Below are 24,516 nucleotides of genomic sequence, written 5' to 3' on the forward strand. Positions count from 1 at the left end.
CTGTTGCCAAGAGAACAAATAGCACAACCTTTAGCAAACCAATAAAAGTCTCTCTCCTCTATTCCAAGTCATCTTCCCAGCTTTCTCTATTAGCCCCAGTCTACTTCAAGGGTGATACACCCCTCTGCCTCCAAGGTCTTCTCTTTATCCAGGTAAGCATCCCCATATACCAACAGTTTCTAACTTGGCGTGGCAAATCCTTTTACAGTCCAGATCATCTTTGGATTGGCTCTGTGTAGCTGGGTGTATATTTAAAAATAAACCCCAGAAATCAACACCCCTCCAGGCACCGAATGAAACTACGCTTCCAGTGTTCTGTTAACCGTGCTTTTCATAATACAGTGTGTTCCTGCCATGCTTAACAGGCCAAACTGGCTGGCTCCCACTGTCAGCTTGTCAGCAAGCCAGTCTTGACTGTACCTGAGCTTTAGTGTGTTTCCAGGGCATCAACACTGGCACTGAATCGTCCCAGGTCTAGATGCCACATTTCCAACAGAACTGAAGACCTCTTAAGGACAGGGACTTACTATGTTCTGTCTTCTAGAACTTCCTGCAACATTAGTTCATCTGCAGTGAATAGGTCCCAAGAATTCTGAGGACATTTAACAGTGAAGTTACATCAGAGGTGAGGTCAGACTTCAGCTAGCTCCTACTAGACTATTTCCTAATCATGCACACAGTAAAAAAAAAAAAAAAAAAAAAAAAGGAGTGTGAGCACAGTGTATGCTGGCTGGAGCCTCTCTGCTGACCTGATGAGGCGTAACACTGGCACGTGCCCTCTAAACTCAGGAGCTACCTCACAGATAATATCATTTGGCTGGCAAGGTCAATTCTTTCAAAAAGTCTAAAGTAAGAATTGGAAAAAGGCTTAGATGAGATGCCAGAGACATGAAAAGCAACACAGTGAACCAGCCCCACGGTGCCTTACACATGACAGCTATTTATTCAAGCATGAAAACTGGGACATTGTTCTTACAACACTAATTAGATGAAGAAATGAGATATGCAAATAATTTTACAAAGTCTACTCACTACCACATTCTCATCAGATGAAAGTTAATTAAGAAGACACGAGCCAGTGGGGTCACCCTGGCACTCCCACTCACCACCCTGACTGCTCAGCGTCTGACATTCTAGGGAGCAAACTCAACGGAGTGTCTCAGGACACCCCCCTCCCACAACTCTGAAAACAGACAAATTCCGTCTTCAGACTGTTACAGGAGTCCGGTGGGCTCAAAGGTCAGCAATTGCTCAAGCAGAAGGCATGAAAGTTTCCAGAAATTGAAGATATTGCCCTTTAAGGTCACATGCCCACCACTGCTTTTCTAGTGCAGTCTCAAAAGAGAGGGTTCATGGGAAGAGGAGTGGGGTGAGGTGGACACAATACTGAACCACTGTACATGAGCTTTGTGGCCCCTGTTGCCTTCCTTGCCTCTCAGAGCCTCAGTCTTTTCATCTAAAAAACAGGAATCATGTATGGGCATAAAGTAATGAGATGCACACGTTAGGAAGGCTTGGCCCACAATGGACCATCAGCACTTGAAAACTGTCCTCCTCTTCTCCAGTCTTCTTAGAACAGTCATTTGATGATCTGGGTTCTTGAAGGCAGAATTCAGTTCACCGTATCCATTGGAGCCTCCTACGTGCTGGGGACCTGTGGTGCCCTGCCTGCGAGTAACTTGCAGTAAGAACAGTTAACACCTAAGGCCAGGGTGAAGGTGGTGCCATGAAATTCCCACCAGGAAAAGCAGTCACAAGACTGGGGAGCTTTCCTGGGGAGACAAGATAGTGGGAAAATGGGAAAGAAGGAGTATGAGGATCACGGGCAGATGAACAGCCTGTGGAGCAAAGGAAGGTGACAAGGTGTGTGTGGCCTGTTAGAGGACCTGCAATCAAGAGTGCAGTGTTAGAGCCTGAGCTCTATTACTCCTGTCTATAAAACATTCCCTTTAACTCAGCTCCTCCAAAGTTTGGGACTAGAGCTGCTCTCTGAAGCTCAAATCCTATTACACACTGTCTTTAGAGAATCAGAGACCATGGACTATGTGTCATCTACCCAGAATAGCACTCCAGTCACACCGACAGTGTCGTCAGACCCATGAGATTTACCCATGAGCAATCAGCAGGGATGAGTCAGAGAGCGGGAGAGTGTGCAGGAGCTAAAAACAAATCATCTCTCATAGACACATCTGCCTGGATGAAAATGCCTCGGTATGGACAAGTTCCACAGTTATAAAACAAAGGTCTAGATATGCATCCTAAGAAATGGAGAATGACTATTACAAATTGTGCTGCTATGAACATAGGTATACACAAATCTTTTTGCATGGGTAAGTTTGGTTCCTTAGGATATATCCCCAGGAGAGGAATAGCAGGGTCATAGGGTAGGTCCACTTCTAGCCTTCTGAGAGTTCTCCAGGCTGCTCTCCACAGGGGTTGGACCAACTGACATTCCAAACAGGAGTACAGCAGGGTCCCCAAAGCTTCTCCAGCATTTGTTGCTATGTGTTTTCTGGTATATGACATTCTCACAGGAGTGAAGTGGTATTTCACTATTCTCTTTATTTATATTTCTCTGACAATCAATGAGTTGGAGCATTTTTTCATAGCCAAAACTTGGAAGCAACCATGGTTTCCAACAACAGATGAATGGCTGAGTAAGTTATGGTCTATATACACAATGGAATACTACTCAGCTATTAAAAATGGTGAATTGTTGAGAAATAAGAACAGAAAAGAAAACACAAAGCAGAACTTGAACTGGAGTTGGTGTATTGCAACAAAGTAAAAGACTCTGGGGTGGTGGGGGAGGGTTCAGGTCCTGCAACATGATGGCAGAGGAGGACCTAGTGGGGCTGAATAGTTATGTGGAAAACTGAGAAATGTTACATATGTACAAACTATTGTATTTTACTGTTGACTGTAAACAATTAACCCCCCATAAAGAAAAAAATGAAAAAAAATTAATAAATTAGAAAGAAAGAGGGAATGAGGTTGAGAGAAAGCTCACCCAGTAGAGTGCACACTTTACCAAGGACTGAGGACATGAGTTTTGAGCCCTCAGCCTCAACATGGGAGAACCATACAAAGGCAAAATTCTGGATCAGGTGGTTGCGCACCTGGTTGAACGCACATGTTACAGTGCTCAAGGACCCAGGCTCAAGCCCCCGGTCCCCACCTGCAGAGGGAAAGCTTTGCAAGTGGTGAAGCAGGACTGCAGGTGTCTCTCTTTCTCTTCCCTTCTTATCTCACCTACCCTCTCGATTTCTGGCTGTCTCTATCCAGTAAATAAAGATAATAAAAAATTTAAAAATAATTATAATAAAATAAATAAATAAAAAGCAAATGCAAAGTTCCACAAGTGATATTCTGGTATCTTGTCTTCTCTTTGTCTCTCTTTCCTGCTCTTTCCCTTAATCTCAGTGTGGGGAGGTTGTGCAGGGGGAGACAAGTCCACTGGGACTGAATAGTGACATTACACAGGCACAAAGCTCCAGCAAAGCTCTGGAGGCAAAACAAAATGGAGAATGTTGCCTAGTTTTGAAAATGATTCAGGTCAGGGTTCCAGTGACCTTATTATGCCTCCAAATAGGACATGTCTGATGTACATGAAACTGACCTGGACATATTATTTTTGACCAACAATGTCTTCTTATCACTATAGCCATCCAGCCAGCCATTCATTCATTCACTAAGAGCCTACTAAGTGTTAATATTTGTTCAAAGTACTGAGAGGACAATAGTAGCCAGGAAGCCAGGTCCAGCGCTTATGAAAATGACAATCCCCAGGACTAGCTCAAAGGTCAGATGACCCAAGCAAAACCTATTTGCTTCTGAGCAACAAATAAAGTTGGTTCCACAGATGCCCCTGGGGACCCCATCTAGGGCAAACCCTGCAAACATTAAGTAACCAATCCTCACTTCACTTCAGCTGGCTCCTGACACAACCTCTCCAAACCACCAGTCGAATATGATACAGAGGGAATGCCCCCCCAGTATAGGTAGGATTTCCCCAGCCCAAAATGTCATAGTGCACTAAGGTCAGGTGCCTTCACGGGAATGGGGGCCGATGTTTCTCAAGGGGGACACAGTCTCACATGCACACATCAATATGGATGGCCCCTTCCTTCTATGGTCCCTACGCTGGAGGGACCTCAAGCACCTCCCTGTGACTTTTGTACAAACTGAGAAATAACCAAAGAAAAGCAGACACAAGCCAAGATATCACCTTTCTCTTTGACTCAGCTCAGGACAGAAGAAGTGGAAGTTTTAAACACACCCATCCACACAGCCCTGGAAGTGCTAGATGGGGTGCTTACTTCTCTGGTACCAGCCATCAGTACCTGCCCCTTGAGGAAGAAGGAAGAGGAGAAGCAGGTCTATTAAGTCCCCAGTCTTGCTCTGAAACATCTCAGTGATGTTGAACATCCACAGTCTGGTAACCCAGGGAGTAAAGGACAGAAGAGGGAAAATGCATGATTTAAGGAGCCAGGTGGTGGTACGTATAGTTAAGTGCATACATTACAGTACCATAGGACCTGGGTTCAAGCCTCTGTTCCCCACCTGCAAGGTGAAGGGAGCTTCATGAGTTGTGAAGCAGTGCTGAAGGTGTCTCCCTGTTTCTCCTTCTCTATCCACTTTCCTTCTTAGTTTCTCTCTGTCCTATCAAATAAAATAAAGTTTTAAAAAAATGAGGGGCAGGGGCCAGGTGGTGGCGCACCTGGTTGAGCGCACATGGTATAATGTGTAGAGACCTGGGTTTGAGCCTCCAGTCCCCACCTGTAGGGGGAAAGCTGTGCAAGTGGTGAAGCAGTGTTGCAGGTGTCTCTCTATCTCTCTCCCTCTCTCTCTCTTTTTTAGTTTATTTGTTACTGGATAGAGACAGAGAGAAATTGAGAGAGAAGGGGGAGATAGAGCAAAAGAGAGACAGAGAGATGCCTGCAGACCTGCTTCACTGCCTATGGAGTGACTCCCCTGCAGGTGGGGAGCTGGGGGCTCGAACCGGGATCCTAACCAGTCCTTGCACTTTGTGTCACATGTGCTTAACCTGCTGTGCTACTGCATGACTCCCTATCTCTCTCCCTCTCTATTACCCTCTTCTCTCTTGATTTGTGGCTGTCTCTATCAAATAAATAAATAAATAAAGATAAACACATTTTAAAATAATGAGGGGCCAGGTGGTGGTGCACTTGGTTAAGCACTCATATTACAGCATGCAAGGACCCAGGTTTGAGCCCCTGTTCCCCACCTGCGGGGGGGGGACTTCACAAGTGTTGAAACAGGGCTGCAGGTATCTCTCTGTCTCTCTCCCTCTTTATTTCCCCCTCCCCTCTCAATTTCTCTCTGTTTCTATCCAGCAATAAATAAAAATATTAAAAGCATAATTTGAGAAATTTTTCAATTGACAGCCCTAGAGGTGGTGCCCTATTCTGTATAAGTTCAAGCCATGCAGACACCAAAGCCAGGTCCACTGTCATCCTTGTTCTTTCATGCCCATTTGGCTCAAATGACCTTCCCCTCCTGTCTCCTGTGCATGTGCCACCTTCTTTTCCAACAGCACTGAGTCTTACTTGAACCATTACATTATTGCAGTTTTTTTTTCCCTCCAGAGTTATTGCTGGGGCTCAGTGCCTGCACCACAAATCCACTGATGCTGAGGGCTAGTTTTCCCATTTAGTTGCCCTTGTTGTTGTTGTTATTGGTATTGTTGTTGTTGGATAGGACAGAGAGAAATTGAGAGATGAGGGAAAGACAGAGAGGGAGAGAGAAAGATAGACACCTGCAGACCTGCAGACTGCTTGTGAAGTGACCCTCCTACAGGTGGGGTGCCAGGGGCTTGAACCAGGATCCTTATACTGATCCTTGTGCTTTGCTCCACATGCACTTAACCCACTGTGCTACCACCTCCACCACCCCCCACCCCCAATTACCGTAATTTGATTGCCAGCGTTTCACCAGCTCTGTTCTCCACCCAGCTGCCACAAAACCTGTCTAATGTGAAGGTCTGACTTTGTCCTCCCCATACACGGATCCTGAGTCGTTAACCATTAGGGCCCTGGCTTACCTGTCAGCTTGGTCAGTGTGATGGACAGCCACCTGGACTCCTTCAGCAGGTCATGGAAGCTCTAGGCATAGTAAATGCTCATTCACACTGGGCATTGGTTCATTTCTCTACGTCTTCATAGAGGGTCACTACTGAGGCTGTCTCCCCCTACTATATTTGCTAGCTAATTTCTACAAGTCCTTCTAAAGTCAGCATCAGGACTTGGGCGGGCTCCTGCATGAATATCTTATGCTAACTCTTGAAGTCTTTAATTTGGTCCTGCTCTAAACACCGTGGCAATACTATTCTCACTGTGATTGCAATTGTTGATTTCCAGTCTCTTGGCCCCTGGCCTCCTCTATCTACTAATTTGTACCAACTGACTCTAGAGAGGGGAAAGATAATCAATCCAGAGACCAGAAGTCTGAAAAAAAAATCCTACTGACAGATACAAAGAGATGATAGAAGTCTAAAAAAACAAAATCCCAAAACATATCTCTATAGAAAACGGATAAGATAAGATAAGATAAGATAAGATAAGATAAGGAACTTTTGAAAACTAAAAATGGCTCTCTGGTCACACAGTGGGTTGTCAACATGGTGCCTGCAGAAAGACAAGAAGCCTAAGAAGGCAACCTGGATATGGGCTCCAGATCAGATCAAATTGGTGGGGTTTACAGTCAACAATATTTATACACCTTAACCATATTTGGGAGCTGCTCTCTTCCCTGGTCCAGCTTTCTGGTCCTTTTTCCAGCCATGATATCATCTCCCCAGGCAATAACTTGGATCCACCTGCATATCAGATGTCAGGCTCAGAAAAAAAAAAAAAAAAAAACTAGTGTAGTCATGGACCCTTTGGAATATAATGAAAATAGACCTACTAGCTATCTACAAAACAGAGACCCCCCCCCCCAACTCATCATCTGACCTGTTCCAGCCTTTAGGTTCATGATTAGTCAATAATTTGTTTGGCTTTATATGTTAACTCTTTTTTCAGTCACCAGGTTCCAGATGCTAAGATGATGCCAACCGGACTTCCCTTGGCAGACAAACCCCAGAGCCCCACCCAATAGGGAAAGAGAGAGACGGGCTGGGAGTATGGATCGACCTGTCAACGCCCATGTTCATCGGGGAAGCAATTACAGAAGCCAGACCTTCCACCTTCTGCATCCCACAACGACCCTGGGTCCACACTGCCAGAGGGATAAATAATAGGAAAGCTATCAAGGGAAGAGATGGGATACAGAGTTCTGGTGGTGGGAATTGTGTAGAGTTGTACCCCTCTTGTCCTTTGTTTTTTGTTGGTGTCTCCTTTTTATAAGTACAAATTAAAAAAAAATTTTAAAAAGAAGGCAACCTGGAAATGCAGTTCTCTCTCATCCAGTAGAAGATGGAATTTTCAGGGAATTTTGAACAGTTTCTATGGGATAATGTTAAAGTCAATAGGAAAAGTTGAAATCTTGAGAACGGTGTTCACACTGAACGCTTCAAAAATAAAATCACAGTTGTTTCTGAGAAACAGTTCTCAAAAAGGTATTTGAAATTTCTTACCAAGAAATACCTTAAGAGAAACAATCTGCAGGAACTGGGCGGTAGCGCAGCAGGTTAAGAGCAGGTGGCACAAAGTGCATGGACTGGCATCAGGATCCCGGTTTGAGCTCCAGGCTCCCCACCTGCAGGGGAGTCACTTCACAGGCAGTGAAGCAGGTCTGCAGGTGTCTATCTTTCTCTCCCCCTCTCTGTCTTCCCCTCCTCTCTCCAGTTCTCTCTGTCCTATCCAACAATGACAACATCAATAACAACAACAACAATAACTGTAATAATAAAACAAGGGCAACCAAAGGGAATAAATAAATATTTAATATATATATATATATATATATGAACTATCTTCATGTTTAGCTTTGTGTAGTTGCTTCTGACAAGGAGAGTTATGAACTTCATTATTTCTAGGTTTATCAGGAAGAGGATGGATCTGAATCTGAGGACTAGGTCAAGGCTCCTATCTTTACTGATTTATAATTTTGGTGAATTAAAATATACTTTATTCATAAAAAGAAAAGAAAAGAAAACTAAAAATAATTATTCTTAGGTCATGGGCCAGGGAAGTGACTCAAGGTAGAGCATGTGCTTTGTATGCATGAGGCCTTGAATTCTACCCTTAGCAACACATAAAAACAAATAAATAAAATATAAGCAAAATAGAACATCATGGATGATGAAGCAGTTTTCCAGTCTCTCTCTCTTTCTCTCCTCCTCCTCTCTCTCCCAATTTCTTTTTCAATTAAAGTTTTTTTTTAATAAAAACATTTATCCAGGAAAATGTCCAGTATAGAGAACAAGTTTTGTAGACAAATATAAAGGGGGAAATAAGAGGAAGGCAATCTCAATATAAATCCAAATCTCCAAATAGTTTAGAGTCGAAACAATACAATGAAAGGATTACCAAGAAAATCCCCCATCATGAAAACAAATACCAGTTTTCAAATTGAAAGAGCCTACCAGCATAAGTGAAGAAATCAGATGTAGACACACTGTCAAAAAAAAATCTCCACACATCTAAGATAAACAACTTCCAGAGGTAAAAGTTCAGGTGTCACACAAGAGACTATCTGACTTTCTACTAGAAAAAAATGATTCCCACTTGAAAGTTTCTACCAAACTACCAAACAAATGTGGAGGCAAAATACAAAACATTTCAGATACACAAAGAATCAAAACATGAACATTCATGTAGCTCCCAGAGGAAATTACTTGAGGATATTCTGCAACAAAACCAGAGGGAAGCCAAGCAAAAGGACAATGGGGTGGGGGTGGGGGTAAAAAATTGAACTCTTCCCAGAAATCTAGTGAAAAGAAAAAAATTTATTTTTGTTTTGTTTTTGTAGAAAAAAAATTTTAGATGGTGATTACAATACATCAGATCTACAAACGATAGGTCAAAATTTCAATATGAAGTCAGTGGGCTATACAGGGTGTTTAAGAAGAATAATGGGATAGAGTCTAGGCATGAACAAAATTAGCAAAAATGATAAAAGCTATTTGTGCTACTGTGAAGACAATAATATGAAGTCATGTATTTCTGCTCCCAACAAGAAAAGAAGGGCAACTGGAAGTTCCAGAAGAAACCAAAAACATTACAAAACTTCAGTAATGCCGATATCAGGCAAGTAAACACGTGATGAGTTTGTGTAACTTAGAGCATTTAAAAAAGTGACTTCATTTGACCTTGATGCTAAGAAAATCGCTCTTCATAAAAAAGAGAGAGAGAGAGAGAGAGAGAGAGAGAGAGAGAGAAGGAGGTTGGACAGTGGCGCACCTGGCTAAGCATGCATGTTGCCATGCGCAACCCAGGTTCAAGCCCCTGGTACCCACTTGCATGGGGGGAGTTTCATGAGCAGTGAGGTAGTGCTGCAAATGTCTCTCTTTTTGTTTCTTTCTGTCTCCCCTGTCCCGACTCAATTTCTCTCTGTTCTATCAAAGTAGAAAAAGTCCAATGAGAGCCATAGATTTATTGTGCCGATGCTGAACCCCATCAATAACCCTGGTGGCAATAAAACAAGAAGAGGAGAGGAGAGGAGGGGAGGGGAGGGGGAGGGGGAGGGGAGGGGAGGGGAGGGGAGGGGAGGGGAGAGGAGAGGAGAGGAGAGGAGAGGAGAGGAGAGGAGAGGAGAGGAGAGGAGAGGAGAGGAGAGGAGGCGGGGCGGGGAGAAAGGAGGGGAGGAGAAAGGAGGGGAGGGGAGGAGAAAGGAGAGGAGGGGAGGAGGGAGGGGAAGGGGAGAAAGGAAGGAAGGGAATGAAGGAGGGAAGGGGAGGAAGGAGGGGAGGGGATGAAGGAGGGAAGGGGAGGAAGGAGGGGAGGGGAGGGGAGGGGAGGATAAAAGAAAGAAGGAAAGGAAGGAAGGAAGGAAGGAAGGAAGGGAGGAAGGGAGGGAGGAAGGGAGGGAGGAAGGGAGGGAGGAAGGGAGGTAGAGAGGGAGGGAAGGAGAACCAGAGAGGGAGGATGGGAGGGAGGGAGAAGGAGGGAGAGGTAGTAAAGGAAGAAAGAATGTTACTTTTCAAAGTATAAAGGAGTTGGGACATTGGACCTGGATAATCCTCACACATGACATGGTTCGACTGGGAACAGTCTTTAGTAATCCTGTCATAATAATGCATACTGTGAAGTTCACACATCAGATTATAGTGACAACATAAAATGCAAATGCCTCAGCCTTGAGAATATAAAAGGAAATGATACAGCCCACAGAAGTAAAAAGCAGATGGAAAGGAGTTGTAAAATAGGGGCTTTGGGGGGTAAAAAAAAAAAAAAAAAAAAAAGAATATTAGATCAAATTGATGGGGTTTGCAGTCAACAGTATTTATACCCCTTTCCCATATTTGGGAGCTACTCTCTTCCCTGATCCAGCTATCTAGCCCTTTTTCCAGCCATGACATCATCTCCCCAGACAATAACCTGGGTCCACCTGCATATCAGATGTCAGGCTCAGGCAAAAAATAATAAAGTCATGGGCCCTTTGTTTGTAATATACCTAAAATAGACCTACCAGCTATTTCCAAAATGGAGACCCCAAATCTTCATCTGTAATATTCCAGCCTTTAGGTTCATGATTAATCAATAATTTGTATGGCTTTATATGTTAGCTCTTTTTCAGCCACCAGATTCCAGATGCTACCAAGATGCCAACTGGATTTCGCTAAACAGACAACCCCACCAATGTGTCCTGGAGCTCCGATTCCCCAGAACCCCACCCCACTAGGGAAAGAGAGAGACAGGCTGGGAGTATGGATCAACCTGTCAATGTCCATGTTCAGGAAGCAATTACAAAAGCCAGACCTTCCACCTTCTGCAACCCACAATGACCTTGGGTCTATACTCCCAGAGGGTTAAAGAATAGGAAAGCTATCAGGGGAGGGGATGGGATACGGAGCTCTGGCAGTGGGAACTGTACCCCTCTTATCCTATGGTCTTGATAGTGTTTCCATTTTATAAATAAATAAATTTATAAAAAAAAGAAATGAATATTTAAGAGTATTGGTAGGGGTGCTATTGGAAATATGGAAGAACGAACAGAAATAATGGGAAATCAAAATTTTGATTGAGAAAAGACTGAAAGAGGTGGGGGAGGCAAGAGAGCAAGTTGTGTAAATGAACTAAATTCTTGTTTCATATAACAGAGAGATAAAAACGTCCAGAGTTATGAAATCACTACTTACACTATGCAACCATTCCACTAGCCATTATCTTGGCTTCTCAGCACTTCTAAATGCTTTGTCAAGGCTAATTTAAATGTCCCGTTGTCCACTTTTAAAAAGTTAACAAATGTGTGAGTGGTTTTTGGCTTAGCAAATTTCATGACAATAAGCAGAGGTAGTCAAAGACCACTCCACTCAACAAGAGTTCAAAGTTGTAAGCATTCAATGTAAGTGGTCTCACAAGTGATCCTTTGCCCCACCAAAGGTAGTCAGTGTAAAGGCCACCCCATCCTGGCCACCTCGCTGCTCTTGCCCCCAGCACACTGGTACTTGGGACGTTAGTGACAAGTAGCTGGCATGAAAAGTCAGCTGCACCACAATAAACAAACAAACTAATTAATTAATTAAACTAGGACCTGAGATTTTTTCTTTAAATTTTAATTAACTAAATAATTAAAGTTTAAAGAAAAAAAAAACACCCAGGTCCTAGTTCCCAGTGGGGATGGAAGATTGGATGCTGGCCCAGCCACTAACCATTTGGCAAGGGCCAAGGACCAGTTTTGGTAGAATCTTGGCATTTTTAAATGTAGAAAAACACATCTTTTAAATTGTTGGTCTGGCTTGGTTAACCAAAGCAGGTATAATTACATGCTACAGTGGCCCAAGAGCTCCAGTTCACAGGACGTGTGCTGGACTCAAAGCCTCTGGCTCCAAAATCACTACCAGTAGAGTGACGGCAAACCCTGACCCCGGCACCAGACTGCCTTGTAGCTTCAAGAAAATAAAACTCGGGCTTCTAAGATGATCAAATGAGTGACTGTGTGTAAAACAGTCAGCAGTCCAGCTTATGTCCATGTCTAGCAGAGAAGCAATTATAGAAGCCAGAACTCCATTCCTCTGCACCCCCCAACAAAAAAGATTTTTGGTCCATACTCCCAAAGGGAGAGATTTTAGGGGAAGATGACCAAAGAGCCCTGAACTCCAGTTCCACTGGTACCTGGAACTTTTGTGACAAAGAACTGTTTTTTTTTTTTTAATATTTATTTATTTTCCCTTTTGTTGCCCTTGTTGTTTTATTGTTGTAGTTATTATTACTGTTGTTATTGATGTTGTCATTGTTGGATTGGACAGAGAGAAATGGAGAGAGGAGTGCAAGACACAGGGGGGGAGAGAAAGATAGACACCTGCAGACCTGCTTCACTACTTGTGAAGGGACTCCCCTGCAGGTGGGGAGGCAGGGGCTCGAACCGGGATCCTTATGCTGGTCCTTGCACTTTGTGCCACGTGCGCTTAATCCATTGCGCTACCGCCCAACTCCCTGGAACTGTTGTTTTTAACCCATGGCTGAGGAGGAAGAGAATCTGAGGAACAATGGAGGAAGTCAAGTGCTGTTTCACATAAATTAGAGGGAAGAGGAAAAAGAAAGGACAACTATGACATGATGTCACTCAGAAGTGGAATATGGAGAACTAAAACACATTGACTTGAAAAAAGAAAATAGATATATTTAGAGTCCAATCATAACTATAATATTGGGAGAATGATGGTGATTACCATTGGGCAGGGGAGGGTGGACACAGAAATTCCGAAGTCAGAGTGGTGTGGAATTATACCCTATTATCTTATAATCTTATACATCATTAATAAAAATAAAATAAAACAAAATGGTCAGCAGTGTTTTAACAAAGAAAGCACCCAGGACAAGTGACTTTTCCTTTCTCACTGGCTCAAGTAATTGTTGCCTCCCCTCCTTGGGCAACTACTGTCAGGCTTCAGGCCGAAAAGGGCTGAAGAGAGCACGTTGGTCTTTCATCATCCAAGTCTCACCTTCCTGCTGGCACAGGAAACACAACCCAGCGGCGGTGACAGGGCTCTCCCATAGAGGATCCACCGAGCAACCTGGACACCCAGGCCACTTGTCCTATGTGAGCAGATGTGCTGCGCTGAGGAAGGCCAGACCCCTCCTGGGCAGGGCCCAGGCCCAAGCGGCTTGGGAGCAGTCTGCACTGGGGGAGGAGGGACAGCATTTCCACCCACACAGCTGCCACAACCACAGCCCTGGCTTGAGGGGAGACTGGGGTTTCCTACTAGACTGGATCAGCTTCAAGTGACTTAGTTCAAGGAAGCTTTGTCCCTTGAAAAGTTATCACAGTCACAAATGCCTAACGATCCTGCACCACATCAAATGGGGAGGGGGAGGGGAGGATGCCTAAGACTTTCCTCTCCAGAGGCACAGACAGAACTATGTCCACCATTGTGTTCTTGTGCTGCCCCTCTGCGAATGTGACCAGAAGTACCAGACGCCAGCTCCTTGGTTTTTATGACAGATAAGACCTAAGCACCCCATATAGAAATGTCTCCCCAGAAGGTGTGCACCAGACTCTGATCTCTGATATAGTTTCCAATCATAAAAGTCCCACAACTCTTTAAATGAAGTGCTCTATCTGATGTCACCAGTCCACCCACCCCACCCCACCCCACCCCTCCCACCTCCACCAGCCCTCACAGTGTGCAGTCTCTCCATGACTTGGACCTATGAGAAATCCCAGGAGGACAAAAGCTTCCCTGGGCAACTCTGCTCACTGCCCAGTGTTTTAGCAAAGGGAGGCATTCAACAAGTTTTCATGGAACTAAAATAAATTCAGACTGTTACTTCTTTCCTATTGATTTTTTAATAAGAGCTACTTTATAACCCTTATTAGAGAAATCAAAGTTCCGATCGATCATTTGCATCGCTGGAGGCCAAACCTACCTGGAAGTCCCTCCTTCTACAAGCTGCCTTCCACACTGCCAACTCTTTCAAATATCAATCTCAAATGTCTATGTCATGTGCTACTTAGCCTTGGTTGTACCTGCTCTTTCGAACTTTGGCCTTTGGACTAAAAGGCAGTAGATGGATTTCTAACAAATAGATAATTAAGATTCAGTTTTTAAAAAATGTAAACAACTACCAGGAAACATCACAGTAAAAGTTTAACTATTTTCACACCTACTCCAAATGCTACAGATGTGTTTATTAGTGATTTAATATTGATTTCCAAAATTATGAAATAACAGGGGTATAATTCTATACTGTTCCCACCACCACAGTTCTGTGTCCCCATTTTCCTCCATTGAAAACTGTAGTAGTTCTCCCAAGGTCACAGATATGGGCTGACTATGATTTCTATAATTATCTACCTCTATTTATATATATTTTTGCTCATTCTTTTCTATGGTCCTGCCTACTCTTCCTTTCTAAGTCGCACCTACATCAATTACTACTTCCAAATATCCTATTATGTTTCCTTTTTTCTCTTCTCTCTCCAGGTCTCAAGGGAATTGGAGTTAAGAGCCCCCTGGTCATCTTTCCCTAACATTTCTCCCCCTCTGGAAGTATGGACCAAAAATCTTTTTGAGGTGCAAAAGATGGGGGGTCTGGCTTCTATAATTGCTTCCCCGCTGGATATGGGCATTGGTAGGTGGATCCATACCCCCGGCCTGTTTCTGTCTTTTCCTAGTGGGGTAGGGCTCTGGGGAAGTGGAGTTTCTGGACACATTGGTGGGGTCATCTGTTTTTTTGAGGGTTAAATTATATCTTAAAAAGTAATCCAGATTTTTCTCAATCTATTTGCAGCCTTGGTCTTGAGTCAATTATAATTGATGCACCTCCACACTCCTCCTATTGATTACCTTGTAAATATCAACACTCAGTGCTGGTAAGAAGCTAACCTGATGAGTAGAAAGAAAAAATCCTAGCCATTTCTTGCATATGAAAGTAAATAACCTTAAAGGAAGCGTCATCTTCCATCCAGCAAATCATTATTGGTATTTGCTGCCCTCTGGTGGTCAAACTCAGGAAGTTTCTACATCAGGAAAATGGAATCTATGTCACAAGTGAGCCTTCCATCCAGGCAAAAGTCTTCCTTCCATTAGATTTTCCGCAGCATCACAGCAAACACTGCTACTCTCCTCCACATGTGTAAGTGTCCGCATGTGTGGGGGTTTGAGGACATTATGGGAAGAATACTGTCAATCTAAGTAGAACAGGATAAGCAATATAAACCAGCTTCCTCAAAACTACACACTTGTTATCTAGAAGACAAGCACATAACTGCCACAGAATGAGCTACCACTTGCAACTCTCCAACACTACTCTGCATGGCAGCAGATGACAGGCCACAGTTCATGAGTGTCCACAGAATAAACAGCAGTCAACTTCATCTCCTCAATTTCAACACAACACATACTCATGAGTGCCAGACAATATCAAGCCATTTCCAGGGAGCCCAGATGCCTCCTCCCTCCTCTATGCCACACCATCTGACAGAGCAGAGGTATCACTGTGCTCACCATGTTAGTGAGTCCTTCCATTGCCGTCTTATCCCGTTCAACTCAGTCCCCACACCGAACCCTTGTGCATAAGATCTCCCAGAGACACCTTGTTCTCAGTTCTCCCTGATGGAAGAGTCAGGCTCAGAGGGTGCGAGTGCCTCAAGCCACTCCTAATATACTTGTGCCTGGGCAGTTTTACTAAAATATGGTGTCCATCAAGGAGGTTACTGCTTTATTCTGGTATATTCTATAACTAGCCACACTGAACGGATTACCCTGTGAGTCTTAGTGGTGGGGTGGATGAGTGAGCAGATAGATGGATGGATGGATGGATAAAGGAAGGTTATTAAATGGGTTGAAGAATACAGGTGAGGGAGTAGGAGAGAAGGAAGGAAGGGAAGAAAGAAGGGAGGGAAGAAGGAGGCTGGTTAAAAAAAATAAAGACTTGCATGACATTTAGTGCCATATACACCCATCACTGAGATTAAGCAAAAAGATTTACAAAATTAAAAGATAACATGGGTAGAATTCCACACTTTTCCTACCACCAGAGTACTGTGTCCCCATTCCTTCCATTGGAAATTGCAGTAGTTCTCCCAAGGTCATAGATATGATCTTTTCACTGAGGGTTCCCTTGATGCCAAGCATGAGATTGATCCAAATGACAACAAAAGAGAACAGACACAAAATGGTGCCAGAAAAAGTCATCTTACTTTCCAGGGGGAAAAATCTGACAGCTGGATAGAAAGAGACACAGGGAAAAATAATAATAATAATAAAGAAGAAAAAAAAGAGCCATAGAAGCGGAGGTTCTTAATTATGAATTTAAGGAATCTAAATAAGCTTCAACTCTGGGGAAAGCGTCATAGCATCTTTGTGGTCACCAGGGAAAACAGAATAGTGAACCCTACCATACACTGACTGGGGACTGGCTGAAGCAGTGCAGGAGCCAGATACAAGGGTGAGAGCACTGGAATTTGGGATGTCTTGGAACGTTTCTGAACGTAGGTTAGGTGAGAAGACAAGACAAAAGCACACAGTGGCTAGAGTCGGTGCCCACTCTGCTCTGGGTTCCCACAAGCAGTGCAAACACAGGCACCACACCCTGTGCCTGTGGTTTACAGGACCTCTTGTGACTCAAAAGAAAAGGTGCCTCCCCAACCTCCTCTTCTTTGTTGCTCTAATTCTCCATGAGCCCTTACAAGTCAGAAGGTTTTGGAAAGTTCATTCAGGGGGCCAAGAGGTGGCACATCTGGTTAAGCATGGCACATCTGGTTAACATGGTACAAAACACAAGGACCCCCCACCCCCGCTCCCCACCTGCAAGGGGAAAGCTTCGTAAGTGGTGAAGCAAGTCTGCAGGTGTCTATCTTTCTCTCTCCGTCACTCTTCCCACCCCTCTCAATTTCTCTCTGTCCTATCTAATAAAATGGAAAGACTGGCCAACAGGAACAGTGAAGCAAGTCTGCAGGTATGTCTTTCTCTCTTTCTCGCCGTCTCCCCCTCCCCTTTCAATTTCTCTCTGTCCTGTCCAACAAAATGGGGGGGAAAATGGCCACCAGGGGCAGTAGACTCACAGTGCTGGAACTGAGCCCCAGCAATAACCCTGAAGGGCAAAAAAAAAAAAAAAAAAAAAAAAAAAAATTCAGAAGAATTCCCTAAAGCTTCTCAAGAAGGGGGAGAGCATCTCCTGAAAAAGACTCTGGAATCAGAATGGTCATGTGCCCATCCCAAGTTCTCACTGCACTGCATCAATTCCATATTCCTCTCTGCTCACCCCTCAGTCACACCCGAGAGGTACATGTAAACCTATATGCAGTCCTCAAAACCGTCAGTGTCACTGGAGTCATGAGTGTGCATAAGCATGGTGATCTAATTACCTACACACCCAGTAATAATGATAGCCTATGTGTATAGGTAATCAAATATGTGTGTGCACTGGCGCACATCTTACAGCTCTGTGAGGGACAGCTTGCTTTATTGCTAGACACCTAGGGAGGGTCAGTAACTTGGCAAAGCAGAGGGAGGCAGGATGCAAATCCAGACAGAGTGGTTCCACAGTCCGTTCTCTTAGCAACCTCGCTGCAGAACCATTATGGCCCAGTTTCCATGAGTGTCATTTCACACACCCCATTTGAAACTCTGTTTTCCCAATCTGAGTTTGGAGCTAGACAGGAAACAAAACCATTGTTTGAAGTTGATAATGTGTGGAGGTAAGTATTTTAGCTTAAGACAAGCAGGTCCCCCACTGTCAAGTCTCCCTAATCTTTTAAAATTGGTACAGGGAGCTGGGTCCCACCTCCTGTCTCTGACTCAGCAGCTCAGGAAGTCTATACATCTAACAAGTGTCTAAGTGAGGACATTGTCATTGATGGGGGCTCACTCAGACTGGGGTGCACTGAAGAGCCAGCTGCAGTTCTGGCTGATGTGTGGGATGAGGTTTCTTCTTAGCCCAAGGTCACAATAAATTTCCACAATGTTTCCAAGAGATGGCTATAATTTTTTTTCCTCTCATTTTTAAGCAATGAGAAAAATCAAAGCTCAGATAAATTGAAAATAAGCCCCAGGCCAAGTATACCACAGTGTCACCCCCACCATCAACAGCAGACCTCTGTGAAGGAGGAGCACTTAAAGGCCAGAGTAAATGGCATAACAAGGAGAAAGTAGGGAGTCAGGCGGTAATGCAGTGAGTTAAGCACACATGGCGCAAAGTGCAAGGACAGCCTCTGGTTCCCTACCTGCGGGGGGGTGGGGGGAGTCACTTCATGGGCGGTGAAGCAGGTCTGCAGGTGTCTGTCTTTCTCTCCCCTTCTCTGTCTCCCTTCTTCTCTGGATTTCTCTGTCCTATGCAGCAACAACAGCAATGACAACAATAATAATAATAAGAGTAACAACCAGGGCAACAAAATGGGAAAAATGGCCTCCAGGAGCAGTGGATTCATAGTGCAGGCACTGCACCCCAGAGATAACCCTGGAGGCAAAATTTAAAAAAAAAAAAGGAAAAAGTAGCTAATTACAGAAATCCCTAAAAGAAATAGCCCAGCATCCCTATTTTGAGTTGACAAAGACCAAGGCTGTCATTTTAATTGCAGGTGATCATCCTTGATGTTTGCATATGTTAGTAAAAGAAGAACACTTATATTTACTAAGATCACATTTTTTTTCACCACTGGTTTAGTTTATCATAGTGATAGTGACATGAAATGGAAAATAAGGCCATGTCAATAATGTTTCTTTTGTTTGCTTTTAGAAGAGTTGAAAATCGGTGAGTCGGGCGGTAACGCAGCAGGTTAAGGGCACGTGGTGCAAAGCGCAAGGACCGTCGTAAGGATCCTGATTCGAACCCCGGCTCCCCACCTGCAGCGGAGTCGCTTCACAAGCGGTGAAGCAGGTCTGCAGGTGTCTATCTTTCTCTCCCCCTCTGTCTTCCCCTCCTCTCTCCATTTCTCTCTGTCCTATCCAACTACAACAACATCAATAACTACAACAATAAAACAACAAGGGCAACAAAAGGAAAAATAAATAAATATTTTTTAAAAGAGTTGGAAATTAGTTATTTTTCTAAAAATGTCTCCCCTGCCTGGTAAATCTCAAAGTAATGGAGCCTCAGTATTGTACTGTGCATGCAGTAGTTGGGTGTTGACTGTCAGGGTGGAAGATGTTGACTGACTCCAGGAGGGCCCGAGGGGTGAGGCTAATATTGTATATATGAGGAGATTGATGTCAATTCCTGGGGAATGGAGGTGGGGGTGTTTGTTTGTTTGTTTTGTTTTTGTTTTTGCCTCCAGGGTTATCACTGGGGTTTGATGCCAGCACTACAAATCCACTGCTCCTGGTGGCCATTCTTCATTCATTTTTTTTTTTTTGCCCCCAGGGTTATTGCTGGGGCTTGGTGCATGCACCACGAATCCCCTGCTCCTGGAGGTCATTTTTTCCCTTTTGTTACTCTGGTTGTTTTACCACTGTTGTGGTTATTATTATCGTTGTTATTGATGTCGTCATTGTTGGATAGGGCAGAGAAAAATGGAGAGAGGAGGAGAAGACAGAGAGGGGAAGAGAAAGACACCTGCAGACCTGCCTCACCGCCTGTGAAGCGACTCCCCTGCAGGTGGGGGACAGGGGGCTCCAACTGGGATCCTTCCACCGGTCCCTGCACTTTGGGCCAAGTGCGCTTAACCCACTGCGCTACTGACCAACCCACTGCGCTACTGACCGACCCCCCATTTTTTCTGTTTTATTGGATAGGACAGAGAGAAATTAAGAAGGGAGAGGGAGACAGACAGGGAGAGAGAAAGACACTTGCAGACCTGCCTCACCGCTTGTGGGGAGCCAGGGGCTGGAACCAAAATCATTGCGTGGGTCCTTGCGCTTCGTCTCATGTGCACTTAACTGGTGCACCACCACCTAATACCCCCTGAAGGTGCTTCTTTTAGTTCTTTTTAATTAATTTTAAATAAAAATCAATATATCTTGTAAGAAAAAAAAGTTAGGGCAAGGGCTAGGAAAATAGCACAACAGTTATGCAAAAAGATTTTCCTGCCTGAGGCTCTGAGGTCCCAGCTTCAGTCCCCAGCACCCCTGTAAGCCAGAGCTGAACAGCACTCTGGTGTCTCTTTGTGTCTTTCTCCCTGTATCTTCTTCTCATTAAAATAAAAATACATAAAATATATTTTTAAAAAGGGCCTAAAGTTAGCTCACCCACTAGAGCACATACTTCAACAACCATGAGGTGCACAAGGACCTGAGTGAGAACTCCCAGCACCACAGGGGAACACCAGGCACCAGTGCCATGGGGAAGCCCCATGAATTTGGAGCAGTACAGTGGTGTCTCTTCTTCTTTCTCTGTCTCTATCTAAAACTGACAGGAAATTTTTTTTAAAAATAACAAAGTTCCTGGGAAACAGTGAGTAAAAGACCCTGGTAGTATAAAAAAAAAAAAAAAAGGAAAAAAAGTGGGTAGGGAGACTCTTTCGAGAGTGGGGACCAGCTTGTTTTGTGCTAAAACACGTAACTTCCATGCAAAATCAGTCAAACAATGGCTAGACTTCTTACATTTCACACTTCCTCTATTTCCGCCCTCTAGACTCACAGTGACTTTCCCACTTCCTTCCTTCTTCTGAAAACACTTCCCGACCTCATCACTGTAGCTGCAGGCTCAGGCCCCCACCACTCAGCCCTGCCAAACAGCTATGTTTCCTTTTCCTTTTGTTCCTACTAATCACTGAATTTGGCCTGGCGTTTTGGACCCAAATTAAAGGATAGCAATTATGGCAAGCCTTTAGGAGAAAAAAAAAATCTGAAAGTTCTGAGAAACATTATAGAAATGAGAGATAACAATGAAGAATCAGACATCTGGGCAAAGTTTGAAAGGATCAGGCATGCTTGAGAGAGTGTGAGTGTCACTATGGGAAGCCATGGTGACAGTTTACTAATACACAAAAAATTCACATAGGAAAAAGGGCTCCATTTTTCCACTCATCAGCAAGAGCAGAACAAGGAGGGCTGTCTTTGGTTTCAGCCAAGAAAATATCTGTCATGTATTTGAGCCACAGCAGCTGAGGAGCTGCCAGGAGGGAGCTGGTGAGGGTCATCCTCGACCCCCATGATGCTCATGATGAGATCACAGTGGTCAAGGTTACTGTCCACCAGGGCCAGACACCTTTGTAGTAACTGGACCATAGTGGGGCTGAGGCCCACTGAGCTCTGCAAGGGGTCTTCCTCATCACCTGGTGAATGAATGAATCCATCCCACAGGATGCTGCACCTCTCCAAAATGGTTCAGACTACCTTCCCACCTGGAGACCAGCGTCTAGGGCAACTGTATCAGGAAACAGTCCCTTTATATATGACCTAAGGGCCAATTCCATCCTCCCCAGAAATGGCAGCAGTGGCAGAAGCAACAGCCCACCTTGTCTGTAACAGCTTGGTGCTGGCTACACACAACCCTCACACTCACTTCACCATTAGCCAGACGCCCACACTACACAGAGAGAAACAAAGGCTTAGAGCGGCCTCCTGACTTGTCAGTGGACTCATGCTGGTAACATACAGGCTGAGGTTTTCTGATATGAGTCCACAATCAGTCCTGCTATCTTATCAACGAAGTGCACACATTGGATACCTGATAAGAAATTGGTCCAAATGGGGTCCTCCAAACTCTCTTGACTCAGTAGGAATGCATCCCTCAATGATGCTCAGAAAAGTGGAAAATGGGGGGGGGGGGCAGGGGACAGGCAGTGGAACACCTGGTTTCACATTACAATGTGAAAGTATCCAAGTTCAAGCCCCTGGTCCCCATTTGCAGGGGCAAAGCTTCATGAATGGAAGCAAGGTTCATGAGTGATGAAGCAAGACTGTATGTCTCAGTGTCTCTCTCTGTCTCTCTCTCTCCCTCTCCCCTCAGTCTCTCTGTTTATAGCCAATAATAAATAAATAAAGATTTTTTTAAATGAAAATGGGTACCATTTTTTAAGACCACCTATTCGGTCTCCTCTCCCTATACTGCTCCCATTGCTCCAGATTCAGTGATATTTAAAATCACACGTCTCTTGGAAACCCCCCTCCCCACAGTCCCATCAGTGCCACCCTCTGTGCCTGCCTCACAAGACCTCACACCAGTCTCAGTAAATTAATGGGGCAACTGGCTGAGCAGACGCCACTGCTCACCCTTACCCACTCCAGCAGGCAAAGGCACCAGGCACCCACACTGTTTTCACAGCCAGTATCCAGCAGCTGTGTTTCATCTTCTCCCCACTCTCCTTAGGAGGGCCCTGGAACCAACCACCATTAGAGGAGCTAGTGTGCAGATTTGACTATCGTGATAATCCCATTGGATTCCTAGCCCATTTTCTCTATGGTGCAATCTGAGGCACAACTGACTTCTCTCGTTTTGCCTCTTACTGAGGTCCTGAAAGTGACTCCTATTCCTGAGTTGAATGGGAAGCTACATTCCCCAGCACAGGGATGCAAGGCTGGCATGGCGACTAGTGTCACCACTGCACCATCATCACTGGCTGGTTCAGTGCAGGGAAATAGCTGAGCCACTCTCAACATGGGACTCAGAACTGGCACGTCAGCCCACTCAAGGAGCCACTGGCAAACAAATGCAGGAAGCAGTCCTGAGCCTGGGTTTTTAGTGTCCCATCTGTACCCACTCAAAGGCAGGGCACTGCTCATGTCACAGGCTTCCTGAGAAGGTACAGGCCCAGTAAAAATGAGTAAAGATGCGTTTCCTTACTGTTGATACAAAGGCATGCAGCTGTCAGGCCTGGATTCAAGTGAGTGAATTTTATTCTCTGCTGGAAAAGACACACCTGTATACTCCGAGGTATCTTGATTTTTCTTCCCACTTCACCAAGCTCAGCAGAGTTTAAAATAGGATTTGCTATCATGCAGAGAGATGAAGAGTGCCAGAGAATGAGACAGTTGTGGAGCAGGGATGTTCTAGAATGTGTCTCTCTCCTGGCTGTTCTTTCCCACCTAGAATATATATATATATGCAGAGGGAAAGGCTTTCCAAAGATCTGTTCCCATGGACTATGACCTCTGATACTGAAGCCATACCTCAAACAGCACATGAAGCTTCAACACTCCTCAAATTCAAATGAGTCAGTCAGGACAGGCAGCCTTCACACAGGAGTCAGTTTATAGCTGCTTTTCCAGCAGGTGTGTTTGTTCAGAATGACCCATTCTCCCAGGGTCATCTTTTGTGATTCTGTTGCCACACTGCCTGTTTCCCACCCGCCGTGATCAGCAGTTCACATATGGGATGCAGATGGAGAGGATTCCTTGGGAAGAAGAGAGGAGAAACACTCTCTGTGTATGGCGAGCCAGCACTCTCTGGCATCTAGCCGATAACCCCGGCCTCATTCTATCACTAGTGCTTGAAACATTCAGCTGCCAATATTAATTATTGCACATTCCTGTGATAGTTAAAGAGAAGGAACAGGGAGACAGACCAGAATCAGAAACAGCTACCTTCATGGAACCCATGGCTAGGAAAGTCACAGCCAGTCTTGAAGGTGTCAGCGCAGCCAGCATTGCATTGAATCTTGCACTCTTGCTGTTAATTGGGGAGTAGTACTGCCCATCTGGAGCCACAGAACCAAACCTGAGGTGAGGAGAGGTGATAGGAAAGAGAGGTAGGTTCATGATAAATAACATGGTACCAAAAACAAAAGTAACTGGAAAACAACAACAGCAATAACAAATAAAGGTGACTTCTACATGCGCACACAGGTTTCTGCATCTCAGAACCCTCCTCATGAGACAGTAAGCTGAGGAGAGGGAGAGTGCCCCCTCCACCCAGGAGGTGCTAAGGAAGGCTGAGATCATGAAAAGTAAGAGCAGGTTAGCACCAGCAACAAGCTATGATGGTTCAGTGACCCTGACAGAAGACATGAGGGCCACATCACTCAACCAATACCGAAGTCTGTGCATACAGTCAAGTATACACCCACTTTTTGTTCAGATAGAATTCAAATACTTCCTTCCTCTCCTTTAGTTAAAGTTACTACCCCTAAGCTCCCTGCCTTCTGGAACCTAGAAAATATCGATCTATTTTCTATCTCTATGGATTTGTCTATTCTGGACATTTCACATAAACAGAATTGTTCAACATATTGTTCAATGTCTAGCTTCTAAGCATATTCTTTTAAAACTACCTGGATGTTATAACCCTTCTATGATCAAATTGGATTTCATTGTATAGATGCACCAGATTTTGTTTAGCCATTCATGGTTTGTTGGATATTTGGGTTGTGTCTATTCTTTTGGTCATTATAAATAACTATGCTATGAGCATTTGTATACAAGATTTTGTTGGGACACGTGTTGTCAATTTTCGTAGTGGTAGAATTACTAGGTGATGTGAGGATATTAAATTCTTTAAGAAATGCCAAACTTGGGAGTTGGACGATAGCGCAGCGGGTTAAGTGCAAGGACCAGCATAAGGATCCTGG

The 24,516-nt window shown here is 44.4% G+C and overlaps 1 protein-coding gene and 1 pseudogene across 1 annotated transcript in view; one reads left to right on the top strand and one right to left on the bottom strand.

Moving 5' to 3' along the window:
* ACOXL (acyl-CoA oxidase like) overlaps nt 1–24,516 on the bottom strand; it is a 361,479-nt gene that overhangs the window by 267,852 nt on the left and 69,111 nt on the right. Inside the window, exon 9 of the mRNA XM_060188434.1 lies at nt 23,534–23,666. Within this exon, the coding sequence (XP_060044417.1) occupies nt 23,534–23,666 (133 nt within the window). The remainder of the gene's footprint in view (nt 1–23,533; nt 23,667–24,516) is intronic.
* Nucleotides 6,375–8,038, top strand: LOC132537675 (large ribosomal subunit protein eL22-like 1; annotated as a pseudogene).

Source organism: Erinaceus europaeus, chromosome 3 (assembly GCF_950295315.1).
Source record: "Erinaceus europaeus chromosome 3, mEriEur2.1, whole genome shotgun sequence".
Taxonomy (NCBI): Eukaryota; Metazoa; Chordata; class Mammalia; order Eulipotyphla; family Erinaceidae; genus Erinaceus; species Erinaceus europaeus.